Consider the following 14,992-nt stretch of genomic DNA (forward strand, 5'->3'; position numbering starts at 1 on the left):
CCCTCCTGTCCGGGTGGCGGGGTCCCTTCGGCCGGGACCGGCCGCTCGTACCGGGGACCCGCTGCCCGGGACCGGTTGTCAGAGCCCCAGGGCCCCCAGCGCTGCCTCCTCTGCCCCCATGGCCCTTCGGGCCCAGTCCTGCAGCTGGCAGACCCCGCGGTGACAGCGACAGCGGGCTGGCGCTTCTGAAACCATGACAACTCCTTCTGCCCCTCAGGGACCCTTAACCAGCCTCCACTGTCGGGCATGGCCTCTGCTCCGTTCCCTGTCCTTTGTGGAGCTCCAGGGCCCCATCCTGGGCCATGAAGCGGTAGCGCCTGTCTGTCTGGGACGGGTGATGCTCTGAAGAGCTAAAAACCGCTTTTGTGCAGAAATTTTAGTATGTGCAAACAATCTCTTTTCTCTTTGGCACAGGGGGAGTCAGGGAAGGACAGTGGGAATGCCCTGCACTGGTCTCTGCAAGGCAACAGGCCTAGGGAGAGCCTTTCCCAGCCTGTGCAAGTGGATGCACCAGCTGGGGAGGGATGCTGCCCTCAGGCTCAGCACCCCAGGGCATGACAAGAGGAGCCTCTTGCCTGGAAGCCTGTCGAGGCTACGAAGTTTTGGTCTTGGTGGTCTGAGGCTGCTGTGGAGCTACTGCTCAGGCTCTGAGGCTGCAGGAACCCATGCCAGGGGCAGCGTGGGAAGAACTGGGTGGACAAGGAACCCACCTCGCCATCCATCCGGGCAGATGGAGCAGAAAGGCAGCTGTGGTCATGGAGGGGAGCTCTGCCTAGGAGCTGAGTAAGCTAGAACTCACGGGACACGTCTGAAGGGCCCAAACTGCAGTGCCCAAAAGGCTGGCCAGGGTGGGAATCCCACCTTGGCCTCGTCTGTGTCTGGTCATGTAAGTGAAGGAGCTGTCCTGCACCTCCTGCTTCATCATCTTCTTGGTAAGCCCCATCTCGACTTGAAGGATTCGGATGGAGAGCTCCCGCACAGTGTATCCCTCCTTGGGGAGGAGGGGAGGGCGTGAAGATGGACACCCCCAAAACAGCCTCGGGCAGCGCAGCCCCAGAAGGGAGCGGAGCTGCAGCACCGCACCTCTGCCCAGCGGGGCTTGCTGTCCCTGGGCCTGGAGGCCCTGCGGAGCTCCGGGCAGGCCAGGGTAGGGTATGCCGCCGTCCTGCCCCGGCCCGGCTGGGTATCCGGTGTGCGGGGATTTGGGAGCGGCCGGAGCCGTGAGGGGATTTGGGAGCGGCCGGAGCCGTGCGGGCCGTGCGCCCTCCGGCCGGCAGAGGGCGCGGGCGGGCCCGGCGGGCCCGAGGAAGTGACGGCCGCGGCGGGGCCGAAGCACGGTACGGGCGGGACCGGGCTGGGGCAGGGGAGAGAGCGGGGAGAAGGGCCCGGAGAGGGGCTCGGTGGTGGCCCAATAATGGGCCGGTGATGGGTCAGTGGTGGATCAATGCTGGGGTCACTGACAGGGTCAATGACGGGTTGGTGGGGGGTCAGTGACGGGCCAGTGAGAGGGTCAGCAATGGGGTCAGCGATGGGTGAGCGGTGGGGTCAGAGATGGGTCAGAGATGGGTGAGCAGTGGGGTCAGTGATGGGGTCAATGGCAGGTCAAAGGACAGGTCAGTAATGAGTGTTGGGTCAGTGATGGTCGGTGAGGGTCAGTGGTGGGGTGGGGATCTGTGTTCAGCAGGTGCAGCCATGAGGTGGGAGCAGCTGGGTGATGCCATTTCAGTGTCTGTGTGTGAGTGCTGTGTGGTTTGGGGCAATCGGGGTGCAGGCAGCCTGAGTGCCCGTGTGGGGGTGCAGCGTGGGAAGTGGTGTGCTGTGTGGGGCCCTGGACAGACGTGTCATTCACACCGGGGAAGCAGAACCAGGCGCTGTGGTTGGCCATGAGCCTGGGCTGCTTCCTGCTGCGCTGGCACCCGGGGCGAAGGAGCCAGCAGCGGCAGGCAGGGTGAGTGTGAGCACGGTGAGCGTGAGCAGGGTACAGGTGTGAGCAGGGTGGGTGTGAGCAGAGTGACTGAGCAGGGTGAGTGCAGACAGGGAGGGTGGGTGAAGGCAGGGTGAGTGCGGGCTGGTGGGTGGCAGGCAGATGCTGTTGGAGTCCTGGCGTGGCTTTGCTGGGCAGGTGGAAGGAAACCATCACCCACTCAGGAGTGCTGGTGGGGTCTGACCTCTGAAGGGGACAATGCAGGCTGCACTGTGTGTCAGGAATCTTGGAACTAGGGGGGTGTCCCCACCAGGCCTCCTGGGGGCACCTAGGGTGTGGGAGGGCAGAGTCAGGCCCTCCCCAACCCCCAGAGGGGAAGTGGGGCAGTTTGCTCAATCCTAGTTAATCAACTGGCATGGTGGTTCCTCCTGTCTTCTGCCTGTGGCTTCTTTGCAAAGAGAACTGTCAGGCTGAGAGGGGACCCCACAGCATACTGTAGGATAGGGGTTTTCTGACCCCTCAGAGGCTGTTTGGGCCGCTCAGAACCCCAACTCTGAGGACATGTGTGATGAGGTAGCTAGTCTGATGGGTGCCAAGGTGGCAGGAGCTAGTGGCAGGGGCTGGCGAGGAAGCACTGTGCCTCCTGCCTGTCAGCTGATTTGGCAGTGCTAAACCTTTCTGCAGGTCTCATGGCATGAGTTCCTGGAGCTGGCACCATGTGCCACTTCCCTGCCACGAGTCTCTTGTTTGACCTTGGACTCGCCAAACCTCCACGAATTCATCTGGCTGTGCCACTGGGGAACCGCGCCTGTACTGGGGCCAGTGGCGGGCTGGGGGGAACTCACGCATGGTCTGTGCCTTACCGCCTCTAAGCTGTGACCTGCTTGGTTTCCCGTCAGTGAGAAGAATGGGTTCTGTGTCCGAGGAGCTCAGCTTGGTCCCCTTGCACCAGAGGCCGGAGCTGCTGGAAGCCTGTGCCAAGCTGCTGGGCGAGGAGTGGGGGAAGAGCCGGGCGTCGCGGCTCCACACGCTCCAGCGCTCCTCGGACGCCTTTCCCGCCTGCCTGCTGCTGCTGCGGAGCCGGGGCCCCAGCGAGACCCCCGCCGCCCGGGAGGGGCCCTGCGAGCTCGTGGGCCATGTCCGACTCTCCCGCGTGGTCAGCCGTCCCCGTGACCTCTTCGTGGAGAGCGTGGTGGTGGCCCGGGCGCTGCGGGGCCAGGGCTATGGGCGCCGGCTGATGGAGGCCACTGAGCAGTGGGCCCGGGCCCGGGGCTTTCGCTGCCTGCACCTCACCACCCATGACAAGCAGCATTTCTATGCCCACCTGGGCTTTGTCCTGGGCGAGCCGGTGCAGAGCGTGGCCTTTCTCAGCCCGGCTATATCCTCTGAGGTGCTGCGGCTCTTCTCCGCCCCTTCTGGGGCTGCCACTGCCACCACCACCAGGCCATGGGTACCCGCTGCCCCCCCGCCTCCTCTGCCGCCCCTCACTGTCCCTCCACCACCTCCCCCACCGACGGTGATCTGGGCGAGGGGTGTCCTGGCTGAGAGCAGCGAGCAGAGCCTCCTGGAATCCCCGCACCGCGATGCCAAAGGGCTCCCCATCTTCTGGATGAAGAAGGACATCTGAGGGGCTGGGGCCCGAGCCAGTGATTAAAAGCAGTGCGGGTGGGAGCTGCCCGCCGCAGCACTGCCTGACTGCCTGCCATTCTTCAGGGCTGGCACCAGCTCCCCCAGCCTCCATGGCTCACCCTGGAGGGGTGCTGGCAGGGAATGGGCAGAGTTCCCGTACCATGCCCTACCTGGGCACACTGTCTCTGTTCCTGCCTGGCCCCCCACTTGCCTGGCTGGGGCTCTGGGACCCACCAGCATGGTGGGGAGACAGTCCCACCCCAGGCTGTGGGGCTGGCACTAGTGCCCAGGAGCACTGCCCAGCCCCACCAGCTGTCTCTGCTCAGGATTTGCTGTGGGGCAGCTGGGGCTGACGGAAAGTGGCGGCCTCCAGCATGGCCACAGCTGTCCCCCCTGAGCAGTCTGGGGAAACTGAGGCACAGGATGGCTGGGGGGGCACTTGGGAGTAGGGCATGGTAGTTAGTGGGGCTGCAGAATCAGGTCCCCTGCACTGCACAGCGAGAGGTGCAGGTGGCCAAACCCCCCTGAGGCAGCCGGTGTCAGTGAGGGCCTGAGGCATGGGAGCGGGAAGGTCAGAGAGAGCGTCCGGCCTTGCAGCGAGGGATTAGCACTGTCCTTGCTGTGTCACGCGGCCCTGGGCCCATTCCCCGCCTAATCCCCTCATTCTGGGCAGCTGGCCAGTACCGGGCAGGGGCACCAGACCCCTCTGGCTCTGTCTGGGCTGTAAGGGACAGTGCTGCCCCTTTGGTCCCACCATGCCTCCTGGGGGGACTCAGTCCTTCAGCAGGTCACCCAGCCTGGCTCAGCACTGTGCTGAAATGGGGACCAGGGAGTCTTGGTGCCTCCACTACAGGCAGGATGGGGAGTGAGCAGGGAAATTGAGGCACCAGGGTCAGTGGCTTGCACTGCCACTCCCGAGCTGTGCCATGGCTGTGGTGGTGCAAGCAGGATCTCAGCACCAGAGAGCAGCAGGCAGAGGTAACACTGGCAGTGCTGAGGGCAGGAGAGGTCTCAAACCCCCAAGTGTACCAGGTCCTGTCAGGTTTTGGGATGGGCAGCATGTGCTTGCAGGACAGCCCGGCCCCTGTTGCCAATCCTAGTCCACCATGTGCCAGGGGGGCAGTGCCTGCATTGCTGGAATGCCCACTGCATCCCACAGCCTCACACCCATGGCTCTCCTTTCCTCGCAGGGTGCCGGCCCCGCAAGCAGCTGGTGAGGTAGGATGGTGCTGGTGCTGGCACTGTGGGCCTGCCTGGCACTGGGCACAGCCCGTGAGGAGAGCCCGGCACCCGCGCCCCTGGCAGGCGGCCAGCCCTTTGCCGTGGTGTGGAACGTCCCCTCCGGGCGCTGCCAGCACCGCTTTGGCATAGGGCTGCCCCTCAGCGACTACGGCATCGTGGAGAACCAGGGTGGCCACTTTGCTGGCCAGAACATCACCATCTTCTACAAGAACAAGTTTGGTCTGTACCCCTACCTGTCACAGCACGGTGTCCCCCATAACGGGGGCCTCCCCCAGCGTGTCTCCCTCGACGCCCACATCAACAGGGTGGCCGAGGACATCCACCTCCTCCTGCGACCTGCTTTCCATGGCTTGGCCGTGGTGGACTGGGAAGAGTGGAGGCCCCTGTGGGCCCAAAACTGGGGAGCCAAAAAGATGTACCGGACAGCCTCAGAGCAGTGGGTGCGGGACCAGCACGGCGTCCTGCCGGCACGGCAGCAGCTCCGACTGGCCCAGCTGGAGTTCGAGCAGGCGGCACAGGCTCTAATGGAGGAGACCCTTCTGGTGGGCCGAGCCCTGCGCCCTGGGGGGCTCTGGGGTTTCTACCGCTTTCCCGACTGCCTCAACAGCAACTGGGCCAAGGAGGCAAACTACACCGGGCAGTGCCAGCCGGCGGAGGTGCAGCGCAACAACCATCTGGGCTGGCTCTGGGCCGCCTCGTCTGCCCTCTACCCCAGCATCTACCTGCCGCTGGTGCTGCCGCCCGCCCTGCGCCGCCGCTACGTGCACCACCGGCTGCGCGAGGCCCTGCGCGTGGCCGCCTTCGGGGCCCACGGCCTCCTGCCCGTGATCGCCTACTCCCGCCTCTCCTTCCGCCGCTCCTCACGGTTCCTGCCGCTGGTAAGCACTGTGGGGCCGGAGCTGGCCACGGGTGTGATGCAGGGTTCTGGTTGGCACAGGGACGGAGGCTGTGTCCCCCAGACGGGTCACGTCTCTGTTCCTGGCAGGCTGACCTGGTGCACACCATCGGGGAGAGCGCGGCGCTGGGAGCGGCTGGGCTCGTGCTCTGGGGAGACATGTCCTACTCCCACTCGGCCGTGAGTATGGCCCCCGCAGCACTCGAGGCAGTGGGCAGCAGGAGATGTGTGGGATGTACGGAGTGGCCACATACCCCGTGCCCACCAGGGAGGGCTGGCCAGGTCTCTGTTGCTGGGGCGGGTTGTCACTGGTGCTTCCTCCCCAGGAAAGCTGTGCCAACCTGCGCCACTACCTCATGTCCACCCTGGGTCCTTACGTGGCCAACGTGACGGCAGCAGCCCGAGAATGCAGCTATGGGCAGTGCCATGGGCACGGGCGCTGCGTGCGCCGGCAGCCCCACGACCTGGGCAGCCTCCTGCACCTCGGGCCCGGTGCCAGCCCTTGGGCTGCTTTCCGCTGCCACTGCTACCGTGGCTGGGCAGGTGAAGGCTGTGCCCAGCGGGTACGGCTCAGCCCTGCCACCTCCTGCCAGGTGCCCGACCATGCTCACAGCCTCTATGGGCACAAGGATCTCACATCCTCTGACACCTGCCTGCCACAGGGCACGTGGGGCTGGTGACAAAGGCCAGGGACCGCTACGGTCCCCTACCCCAGCAGTGCTGCTGCTGGCACTTCCTGTGGTCTCATTAATCTAAATAAATTCTCCTTGCACAGCTGGCATGGTTTTTGTGGGCAAAGCTGGGCGACTCTGTGGTGTCCCCATGCTGGGCACAATTGCCATTGCTGCTGAGAGGCAGCACAGATCCCAGTTTGGCTCTGGATGGGTCCAGCAAGTGCGTCAGTTTTCCTGCATGGGCTCTGCCCTGATCCCATGAGCTGGCAGCCCCTTTACCCTGGGAAAGGGGCCATGGGGCACTGCCACAACCTGCTGTCCCTTTGCCACTGGCACTGTGCTGCCAGCAGCCCTGACCACGTCACCAGGCCCCCCTCCCCACAGCTATTTTTATCGCCCCCCAACCGTGTTTCTCACTGTCCTATTTTAAGCGGCGCAGTTGGCGCACCGGGAACCCAGTGCCCAGCTCCTGGGGGCCCTGCAGCACCTCACTGCCCGCTCACGCTGCCCGGGCGCAGGGAGCCATGCCCAGGGAGGCTGCAGAAGGTACACTGGGGAGTGGGCTTGGGGCTGGTGGGGGCTCTAGCACCCCAGGGGATACCAAGCGATGCAAGGCTGTGGGGTCGGGATGGAAGCAGTGGATAGATAGTGCCCTCTGCCATGGGGGCTGTGGGCAGAGATGCCTGCCCAGGGAAGAAGGGGGTCCTGGAGGGCTGCAGGAGTTGGGCAGCAGGGTCTGGGGAGGGTGCAAGCAGCTGGCGTGCACAGCCCCCTGCAGCAAACCTGCATTACCAGCTGTGCCCCACCCGGGGGCAAGTGGGTGCAGGGGTGATGTGGGTATCTGTGGAGCAGTCCCTGGCCAAGGGTAGGGCTGTGGGGAGGCTCTGAGGGGACCCTGGGTACCGGCTCAGGCCCCCCAGCCCTGATGCCTGCCAGCCCTGCGGGTGACACACAGTCTGGACAGCAGCAGCACGGCGCCACGCTGCCCTGCGCCACGCCACTGACCCCGGGAGGGATTGGGAGTGGGCACGCTGCCAGCCTGCCATGCTCTGCCAAGGGCACAGTGCGTGGGCCCTACCCACTGCTCAAAAATACACAAACACCTAGAAAATAATCTTTTCTCTCTACCCCAATGCAGGCATGGTTATTTCCCAAAACAGGAGCAATGCCTACTTCTAAAAAAGCCCTCTCAGTAGGGCTTTAGGGCAATAGGCACCAGGGCCCCCTGGCACAGCATACACCCCACATCTCCATCTGTGCAACCCCAAGCACCCCAGTACCTGCAGGGCAAGCTGGGCCACACCACAGACTGGCACTGCCCTGCACCTGCCCACCAGTTTCCAGCTGGCCCTTGGAGCCCCAGCCAGTCCCACAGTGCCTGGGCTATCCTGGCTGGGGGGTGGCACATTCCTGCCCCCAAGCCAGGGCCAGATTCCAGCCCCACTAACAAGGCTCCGGGATCGTGGCCACCAGGCACGGCTAACTGCTGCGATGACAGCGGTGGGGCCGGGGGGGCACAGCCACTGCTTGCCCACTGTGGCTGCAGGGCTGGGCCAAAGGAGCACCAGCCTTGGCTGCCTGCCCTGGTGCAGCACCGGGCTGCCAAGGCTGAGATCCCCCCGGCAGGGCTCTGGTCCCACAGGGGTGCCCAGGGCAGGCAGGGGCTGTGGGCAGGGCACAGGCTGACCCTTTGCCTCTGTTCCAGCAGACAGCATGGGAAGGGCTGAGGGTGCTGCACCGGCAGAGCCTGGGGACCCCGACAGCAGTGAGTCTGGAGCCATCAGCCTGCGCCCCGTGGAGTCCATCAGCGATCTGTACTGGGCCTCGGGCGGGCACAAGGGCACAGAGGGTGAGAGGGGGCAGGAGGGCTGTGCAAGACCCGGGTGAGAGGGCAGGGGGGCTGTGCCCGTGGCCAGGCTCTGACCCCTTCTCTCCCCTGCCTGCAGGCAATGGCCCGGCTCCCTCCAGCAGCCTGCACCGGCCTCCGCCTCGGCCCGTGTCCCCTGTGCCCCCGCCGCTCCTGCCCACCCTGCGCCCCGTGCCCCCTGCCAGCCTCTGCCCCTGCCTCGGCCCTGGCCACCCCCTGCTGCTGGCCCTGCTGGCACTCCTGGCACTGTCGAGCCTGGTCCTGGCCACACTGGCCATCTACCTGAGTGGTACGTGGCACTGGCAGGGTGGGAGCTGGGGAACTGTGGGGGTCTGAACTGCCTGCCCTCAGCACGTTCCCATCCTCTCCCCGCAGTCCTGCAGAGCCAGTCGGTGCGGGCGCTGGCCCAGTGGCTGGAGAGCCAGGAGGACGCCGTGCACCAGCTGCGGGCAGCCAGCAGGCAGCTCTGGGCTCGCCTCAATGCCAGTGCCCAGCCTGGCGGGCACCGCTGAGCTGCCCCTCACGCCACCATGGGCTCTGGGATGCCACGGGAAGGGGCAACGAAGGGCAGGAGGGGGGAGCGGGCAGCCTTACCCACTGAGACCTGGCAGCATTGCCCCTTGGGGCACAGGAGCAATCCGGACCCTGTCCCAGGCTGTGAGAGAAAGAAACTGGGCTGTAAGGACCTCCATCCACCCCAGTGACAGCCCTTCCTCTTTACAAGGCAGAAGGCATACTTTATTTAGCCTTTTAATTACCTCTTACAATCAAAGTCTTAGAAAAATCACCATGATAGATACATTCCCAGGGTGGCAGGCACTGCCAACTGGCATGGCCCCATGCCCGCCTGGGCAGTGCCCCCCCTGTAATTAATTTCCCACAAGATTACTATTTCATATAAAGCGTTTGGCTGGAAAAGGATTAAGAGTGGGCAGCTGGCAGGACTGGGCAGAGCTTCCCACTCCACAGTGCTCTGCCACCATCGCTGACGCCAGGCTGGCTGGAGAGGCAGGGGCTGTACCCAGCATGGCAGGAGGGGGAGAACGCTCCTGCCACAGGCACTGACACCAGGGCCAGCTGCTCTGCAGCCCTGCACAGCTCTGCCCTCCCACCCACCCTTCAGGCTGTGCCAGGCCACCCTGGTGCTCCTGCAGGACTGGGGACGGTGTACACGAGCCCTGCCACCAAAAGTGGCTGCAAGAGCCTGAGTGAGACCCCCACGCCCCACTGTGTCACATGGATCCGCAGCCACAGAGCAGGCACACGGCAGCACGCCACCACCTCCCCCTGCTCTTCTTTTATGCTTCCTATTTTTTGGTTAAAAAAATAAAAGAGGGGGCAGCCCCCCCTTGGGGTAGCTCCAGGTATTAAATACTCTGCTGTACATGAATAAAAGCCCGAGGGCTGGGGGCACCTGCCCCTCACAGTGCTGGGTCTGCAGTCCAGGTGGGCTGGGGGCTCTGCCCCCTCTGCCCATCACAGCACATCCGCCCGCTTGTCCCGCACGCGGCTCCGGGCTTTCGTGCGCGCTTTGAAGGCAGCTGAGTTGTAGAGGTGCTGGAAGGAGAGGAAAGGAGAGATTAGGGTTTGGGGTGCCCCTCTGCCCACCTCCCCACAGCACCCACCACACTCAAGCACTCAGCTGGAGCCCCAGGTGGCAGAGGAGGGGACTGTGGGCACAAATCTGGGAGGTGGCACCACCTTCTCGAAGCGGGAGACCTTGCTGGCTTTCAGGGCAGCCGCATCCAGCACCAAGGGGGGCCCGAGGCCGAAGATCTCCCGTAGCAGCTCATTGTTCTGTGAAAGCAGGGGTCTGTCAACACCCACCAGCACCAGCCCAGCACTCCCTGGTGCATCTGCCCAGCCCATACCTGGAGGTGGTGGTGGATGCCGGAGCCCAGCACCTCCTTAAAGGCTTGGTAGGTGCGCTGGCGTGCCCAGCTGTCCAGGTACATGCACTCCAGGCCAAATCGGATGGTCTCCTCCTGGTACTCCCCACTCTGAGCAGAGAGAGGGGCATCAGCAACAACCTGGGCACCAGCCCTGTGTGTCCCCTGGCTCTCCAGAGAGGAATCATCATGCAGCTGGGAAGCAGCCACGCAGTGGCAGGGCAGGGCAGCACCAGGCCACGGTACCTCAATGAAACGCAGGATGTCCCGGAAGATGGATCGCTGCCTCCGTCGGTCTGTCTTGGCTCGGTACTTGTTGCTCTCAGTAGCCAGGACCTTGAGTTGGGTACACAGGAATTCTGTATCTTGCTGGCACAAGTCCTCCTGCCAAAAAGCAGGGGATTGAGAGGGATGAGCTCCAGGCACTGCCCACTGCCATGGCCAGGACAGGGCTGGGGGATCACTGGGGCTAGCCCCTCTGCCTGGGTGCCTGCTGGTCAATTCCAGCTTGGCAGGGGCATGTCAGGGTGTCACAGCAGCTCCCTCCCTGCTGCCTGCTTAGTGCCACCCACTGCTCCCACTGCCACAGCCCATGCCTTACCTCCAGGTCCTGGGCCAGCTCAAAGAGCAGCGCTATGGTTTCCCCGGCCAGGATGCGCAGGGCAACGCTGCTGCTGGTCAGCAGTGGGGGCAGCTGCAGCCAGCGACTGGGACACGGAGGCAAGAGGCAGTCAGAGAGACCAAGCACTGCCCCAAGGGCTCCATGCTCCACTGCTGACTGCCCCACACCAGCCTCCACTCACTTCACATCCCACTCACTTTTCCAAAATGCTCCTGAGGTGGGAGGGGGGGCAGATGGTGAGGAGCAGGGACCATGACTGGAGCGCGCTGCAGTGCAGAGGCCCATGCTGGGCAGGTGCTGAGCCCCCTTCACCTGTGTTGGCGGGGCTGAAGATGCCCTCCAAGCAGGACAGACATGAAACCAGGTCCTGGAGGAGAAAAACTTTGCCTGTCAGACCACAGCTGCTGTGGAGAAGCCACACTGAGCTGTGCACTGGGGACCAAAGGGGACCCACCATACCAAGGGGTGCCAGGAGAGGCTATTCCACCCACAACACCCCATCTGCTGGCTGCCCCCAGCTCAGCTCCAGGCTGCCCAGGGAAGGGGGCTGGGCTGTCACTCATGTCCCCGTACCCCTACTCCAGCTCAGCTCCAGGCTGGTCTGGCACTGTGGGCTGAGGGCAGATGTCATGGCAGCCCCTGGGTGCCCTCTTGCAGGGGTACAGACGACACCCAGGCACAGTTACCTCGAGGTCAGCAGCAGCAATGTAGCAGCACATGCCCAGGGCTGTGGCACACTGGCAAGAGAAGTTAGGGAAACACGATCAGGCCAGGTGGATCATGCCAGGCCTGATCCAGCACCCAGCCAAGGGGCAGCCGGGTCGGGGTGCCCCTGCTTTGCCACAGTGCACTCCATAGCACCCAATCCTGTCACCCTCTCGTGACTGCAGGGGCACCCAAAGGCATTGCCTGGGCTCTCCCCACCACGGAGGCGTCCCCAGGAGGAAAGGGACCGGGCCTTACGCTCTGCCGGGCGCTGGGGCTGGCCGTGCTGTCCGTCAGGACGCTGACGAGCAGGGGCTTCAGGCTGCGGAACACCTCTTCTCCCTCCGGGCCAGAGCCCATCTGGAGGCAGAGGAGGGTGAGCACGGTGCCCGCCAGCGCCTGTTCTTCCCCTTTACCTGTGGGCAGCACGAGAGACTCCCTCAGACACGGGTCACCGGCCCCGCCGCCCCCCGCCCGCCCGCCCCCGACCTTTCTTGAGGCACTTCTCCAGGGAGTCGGTGAGCGTGAGGCGGCGCTCCAGCAGGAACTCGGGCAGGGTTTTGGAGGACAGGGCCAGGCGCAGGCCCTGCAGTGCCGCCTGCCGCGCCTTGGCGCTGCGAGACACCGCGGCACGTCACGGGCTGGGGTACCCGGCACGGGGCACGTCCTGCCCCGGCCGGCAGCGCTGGCAGCGTGCCCGGAGCGCCCGCGGGGTGACAGCCGCTGCTCACCTCTTGTCCAGGAGGGTGTCCATGTGCTCTTTCAGCCTGTCCTCTACCTCCTCCTCCTGGCCTGGCTCATTCGCCGCCTCGCTCCCTGCCCGGGCGGCACCACGTGAAGCCGGGAAGCCCGAGGGCGGGGCACACCGCGACCCACGTGGGGGTCACCGTGGGGTCCGCGTGGCTCACCTGGTCCCTCGTCAGCGGGGCTGGCGCTCTCGCTGGCACTGCTGCAGTGGCTCAGCACCTCGCTGCCGGCCTCCTCCTCGCTGCCGGGCGAGCTGGCCCGGGCGCTGCCGGTGCCGCCTGCGGGGTTCGGAGCAGACTCGTGTGAGCCCGGCGCTGCCAGCCCGGCGCTGCCAGCCCGGCCATGTCACACGCGGTCCCGACCCCCCGGTCCCCTCGCCCGGGCCCCCCCAACTCACGGGGCGCGGCGCGGCGGGAGCGCGGCATGGCCGGCGCGCGCGGACCCCGCGCCCCGCCCCCGCCATGAGAGCCCCGCCCCCGGCCCGCCTCCCGCCATCTGCGCATGCGCCGAGAGACCTGCCCGAGCCCGCGGTCCTGTCCCTGTCCCTGTCCCTGTCCCTACTCGCCTCCCTGCCCCTTGCTCTGACCCTCTCCCTGCCCTTCTCCCTGTCCAGGCGCTATGTTCATCCCTGCTCCCTCAGTAACCCTGCCCGTATCGCTGCCCCTCTCCCTGTCCTGACGCTATCTTCGTCCCTGGTTCTTGATAGGAAATATGCCTACTGATTTATTTACAAACAATTCAGTGGGTGAGGGTCTTTAGGAGAAATGGGTGTTCATGTCTTTGAAATGGGTCTTAGTGTCTCTACTGGCCTCAGGCCACACAGGTTTGGTGCAGAACCCAGACAGCTTGACTACAGCTTGAATTCCTGAACTTTAGGGCAATAGACAAATGGGTCAGCACAGTCTATTGCAGAGCTCAGCCTGAACTTCTGAACTTCAGGGGCAAATGACAGGCTTAAGGGTGGAACATGTGGTAGGCGGCTCGGGAAGGCTGTACCTTCCCAGACCTCAGCCAATGGGGAAAGGAAAAGGGCAACATGCAGCCAGGAGTTAGGATGAAAGGAGGCTGCATCGTCTGAATGTTGGGAGAGAAAGTCCGTGGGGATATGGCCCAGTGGAGTCTCTCCCTTTATTCGAATAAAGTCGCAGGACTCCTCTGTCTCCTTTATGGACACTTGGCTTCTCCTTACATGATTTTCTGCACATCTCTGCCCCTGTCTCTGTCCTGGCTCTATCTTCATCCCTGGCCACTCACTATCGCTGCCTGTGTCCCTTCTTCTGTCCCTGCCTTGCCTGCATCTCATTAGGAAAATCTCATTCCCTGAGTAAAGTACCAATTAGTCTTTCTAGTATGAAATGGTTTGGCCTTTACTGAGATCCATATACCCCCTGTTATGCTGTACACTGCATAGCTGTGGTTGTGTGGGCAGGCAGATAAGGCCCACAGCCTGGGCCCTCCAACACCTCCTGGGGCCTGACAGATAAATACCCCCCGACGTAGTGAGACTGACTCCAGAATGAGGAAGGAAGGATGCCAAAGGCACACAATTGCACTGGCCTTACAAAGCCATGGGGACAACAGGGAGCTTGTCCCTTTTTTTTTGTGGAGCCTTGTTGTACCCCAACATTTGAATGGTGCAAGACCCACATGTGAACCACATGCGGGGTGCCTCAGTTTGGCTGGACAACCCCTGGGTGTCAATAAAGAATGTCTCTTGTCATGCTCATCTTGGTGTCCTGGCCTTGCTCCTCAGGTGTGACATGTGCATGACACCTGCCCCTGCCCACAGCTCTGCCCCTGCCTGTAACCCTGTCCCCAGTGCTGGTCCTCTCCCTGCCTCTCCTCCTAGTATTCCTGTCCCTGCCTGTATTCCTGCCTTGTTGTCACCCAATACTCAGGGGACAGCTATCCCTGCTCCTGCCTGCATCCCTGGCCATGTGCTGCTGCTGCCAATCACAACATCACAGAATCCCTGGGTTGGAAGAGACCTTTAAGATCATCGAGTCCAACCCAGCCCCAGTCTTTATTAAATTGCTGCTGCTGCTGCCAATCACAAAATCACAGAAACCCTGGGTTGGAAGAGACCTTTAAGATCATCGAGTCCAACCCAGCCCCAGTCTTTATTAAAACACACCCAGGGGTGGTGACACCTCCCCAGTACTTTATCACTCTTTCCGTAAAAAAACCTTTTTCCTAATATCCAATATCTCTACTTCTGTCCTTGTCCCTGCTCCTGACTGTATCCCTGTAGCCCTGTCCATCTCTACTCTGTTCTATCTGTACCCCCGTCCTTGACCCCAAATGGACCCTATCTTCCTCTTATTCACATCCCTGCCCCTGCTGCTGACCTTTCCCTTCCCCCTCCTTGTCCCTATCCCTTCCCCTCCCTCCCTCCCTCTCTCCCTCTCCCCAGCCTCTGCCTGTCCCCTGCCCACGGCCTGACTCCCTGCCCCTATTCCCCATCCTGCCCCAATTCCCATTCCTGCCAGCCCCTGCTCCCAGGAGCACACTCCCCTCTGCCTACCGCCCCCGCCCATCCGCCTGGCCCTGCCCGACCCTGGCCGAGTTCCCGGGTGTGAGTTTCTGTCATTGGGCTCTTCCCGCTTTATCTGGGCCAGGCGGGCTCCTTCGCACTTTCGTTTCCAGCTCGGCAGAGCCAGAAACTGAAATTGCATCGGGAACAGAAACCGAAACTCCCAATCTCCCAGCTTAAGGCAGCACGGGCTGCAAACACCCTACGGGTACTGCAAACAAACACCCGAGGCGCACTGCCTGCCCCCTCCTGCGCCCGGACCGAG

At 63.4% G+C, this 14,992-nt stretch overlaps 3 protein-coding genes across 7 annotated transcripts; 2 read left to right on the forward strand and 1 right to left on the reverse strand.

Annotated features, from left to right (window-relative positions):
* Window positions 1–1,349: 1,349 nt before the first annotated feature.
* On the forward strand, window positions 1,350–8,826 carry HYAL3 (hyaluronidase 3). Of its 3 annotated transcripts, none has more exons than XM_041425809.1 (7): window positions 1,350–1,429; window positions 4,744–5,673; window positions 5,781–5,870; window positions 6,796–6,910; window positions 8,073–8,213; window positions 8,311–8,520; window positions 8,607–8,826. In XM_041425809.1, the coding sequence occupies exons 2-7, from the start codon at window positions 4,777–4,779 to the stop codon at window positions 8,741–8,743; spliced, it is 1,590 nt and encodes a 529-aa protein (XP_041281743.1). In that variant the 5' UTR covers window positions 1,350–1,429; window positions 4,744–4,776; the 3' UTR covers window positions 8,744–8,826. The 3 variants fall into 3 exon arrangements, with proteins under 3 accessions (XP_041281743.1, XP_041281744.1, XP_041281745.1); XM_041425810.1 differs by lacking the exon at window positions 1,350–1,429 and adding an exon at window positions 1,832–1,948 and having other exon boundaries at window positions 4,745–5,673; XM_041425811.1 differs by lacking the exons at window positions 1,350–1,429; window positions 6,796–6,910; window positions 8,073–8,213; window positions 8,311–8,520; window positions 8,607–8,826 and adding an exon at window positions 6,017–6,474 and having other exon boundaries at window positions 4,765–5,673.
* On the forward strand, window positions 1,351–3,551 carry NAA80 (N-alpha-acetyltransferase 80, NatH catalytic subunit). 2 transcript variants are annotated; one of them, XM_041425815.1, is made up of 2 exons: window positions 1,351–1,429; window positions 2,824–3,551. In XM_041425815.1, the coding sequence occupies exons 1-2, from the start codon at window positions 1,426–1,428 to the stop codon at window positions 3,549–3,551; spliced, it is 732 nt and encodes a 243-aa protein (XP_041281749.1). In that variant the 5' UTR covers window positions 1,351–1,425. The 2 variants fall into 2 exon arrangements, with proteins under 2 accessions (XP_041281749.1, XP_041281750.1); XM_041425816.1 differs by lacking the exon at window positions 1,351–1,429 and adding an exon at window positions 1,814–1,948.
* Window positions 8,827–8,965: 139 nt separating the features above from the next.
* Window positions 8,966–12,641, reverse strand: IFRD2 (interferon related developmental regulator 2). 2 transcript variants are annotated; one of them, XM_041425814.1, is made up of 12 exons: window positions 12,592–12,641; window positions 12,356–12,472; window positions 12,179–12,263; window positions 11,937–12,061; window positions 11,706–11,863; window positions 11,429–11,479; window positions 10,940–11,109; window positions 10,722–10,827; window positions 10,367–10,456; window positions 10,103–10,231; window positions 9,933–10,028; window positions 8,966–9,788 (listed from the first exon to the last, which is right to left on the reverse strand). In XM_041425814.1, the coding sequence occupies exons 1-12, from the start codon at window positions 12,617–12,619 to the stop codon at window positions 9,708–9,710; spliced, it is 1,236 nt and encodes a 411-aa protein (XP_041281748.1). In that variant the 5' UTR covers window positions 12,620–12,641; the 3' UTR covers window positions 8,966–9,707. The 2 variants fall into 2 exon arrangements, with proteins under 2 accessions (XP_041281748.1, XP_041281746.1); XM_041425812.1 differs by having other exon boundaries at window positions 10,367–10,504.
* Window positions 12,642–14,992: the final 2,351 nt, after the last annotated feature.

The sequence above is a fragment of the Onychostruthus taczanowskii genome, unplaced genomic scaffold (genome assembly GCF_017590055.1).
Source record: "Onychostruthus taczanowskii isolate IOZ18803 unplaced genomic scaffold, ASM1759005v1 scaffold9, whole genome shotgun sequence".
NCBI lineage: Eukaryota > Metazoa > Chordata > Aves > Passeriformes > Passeridae > Onychostruthus > Onychostruthus taczanowskii.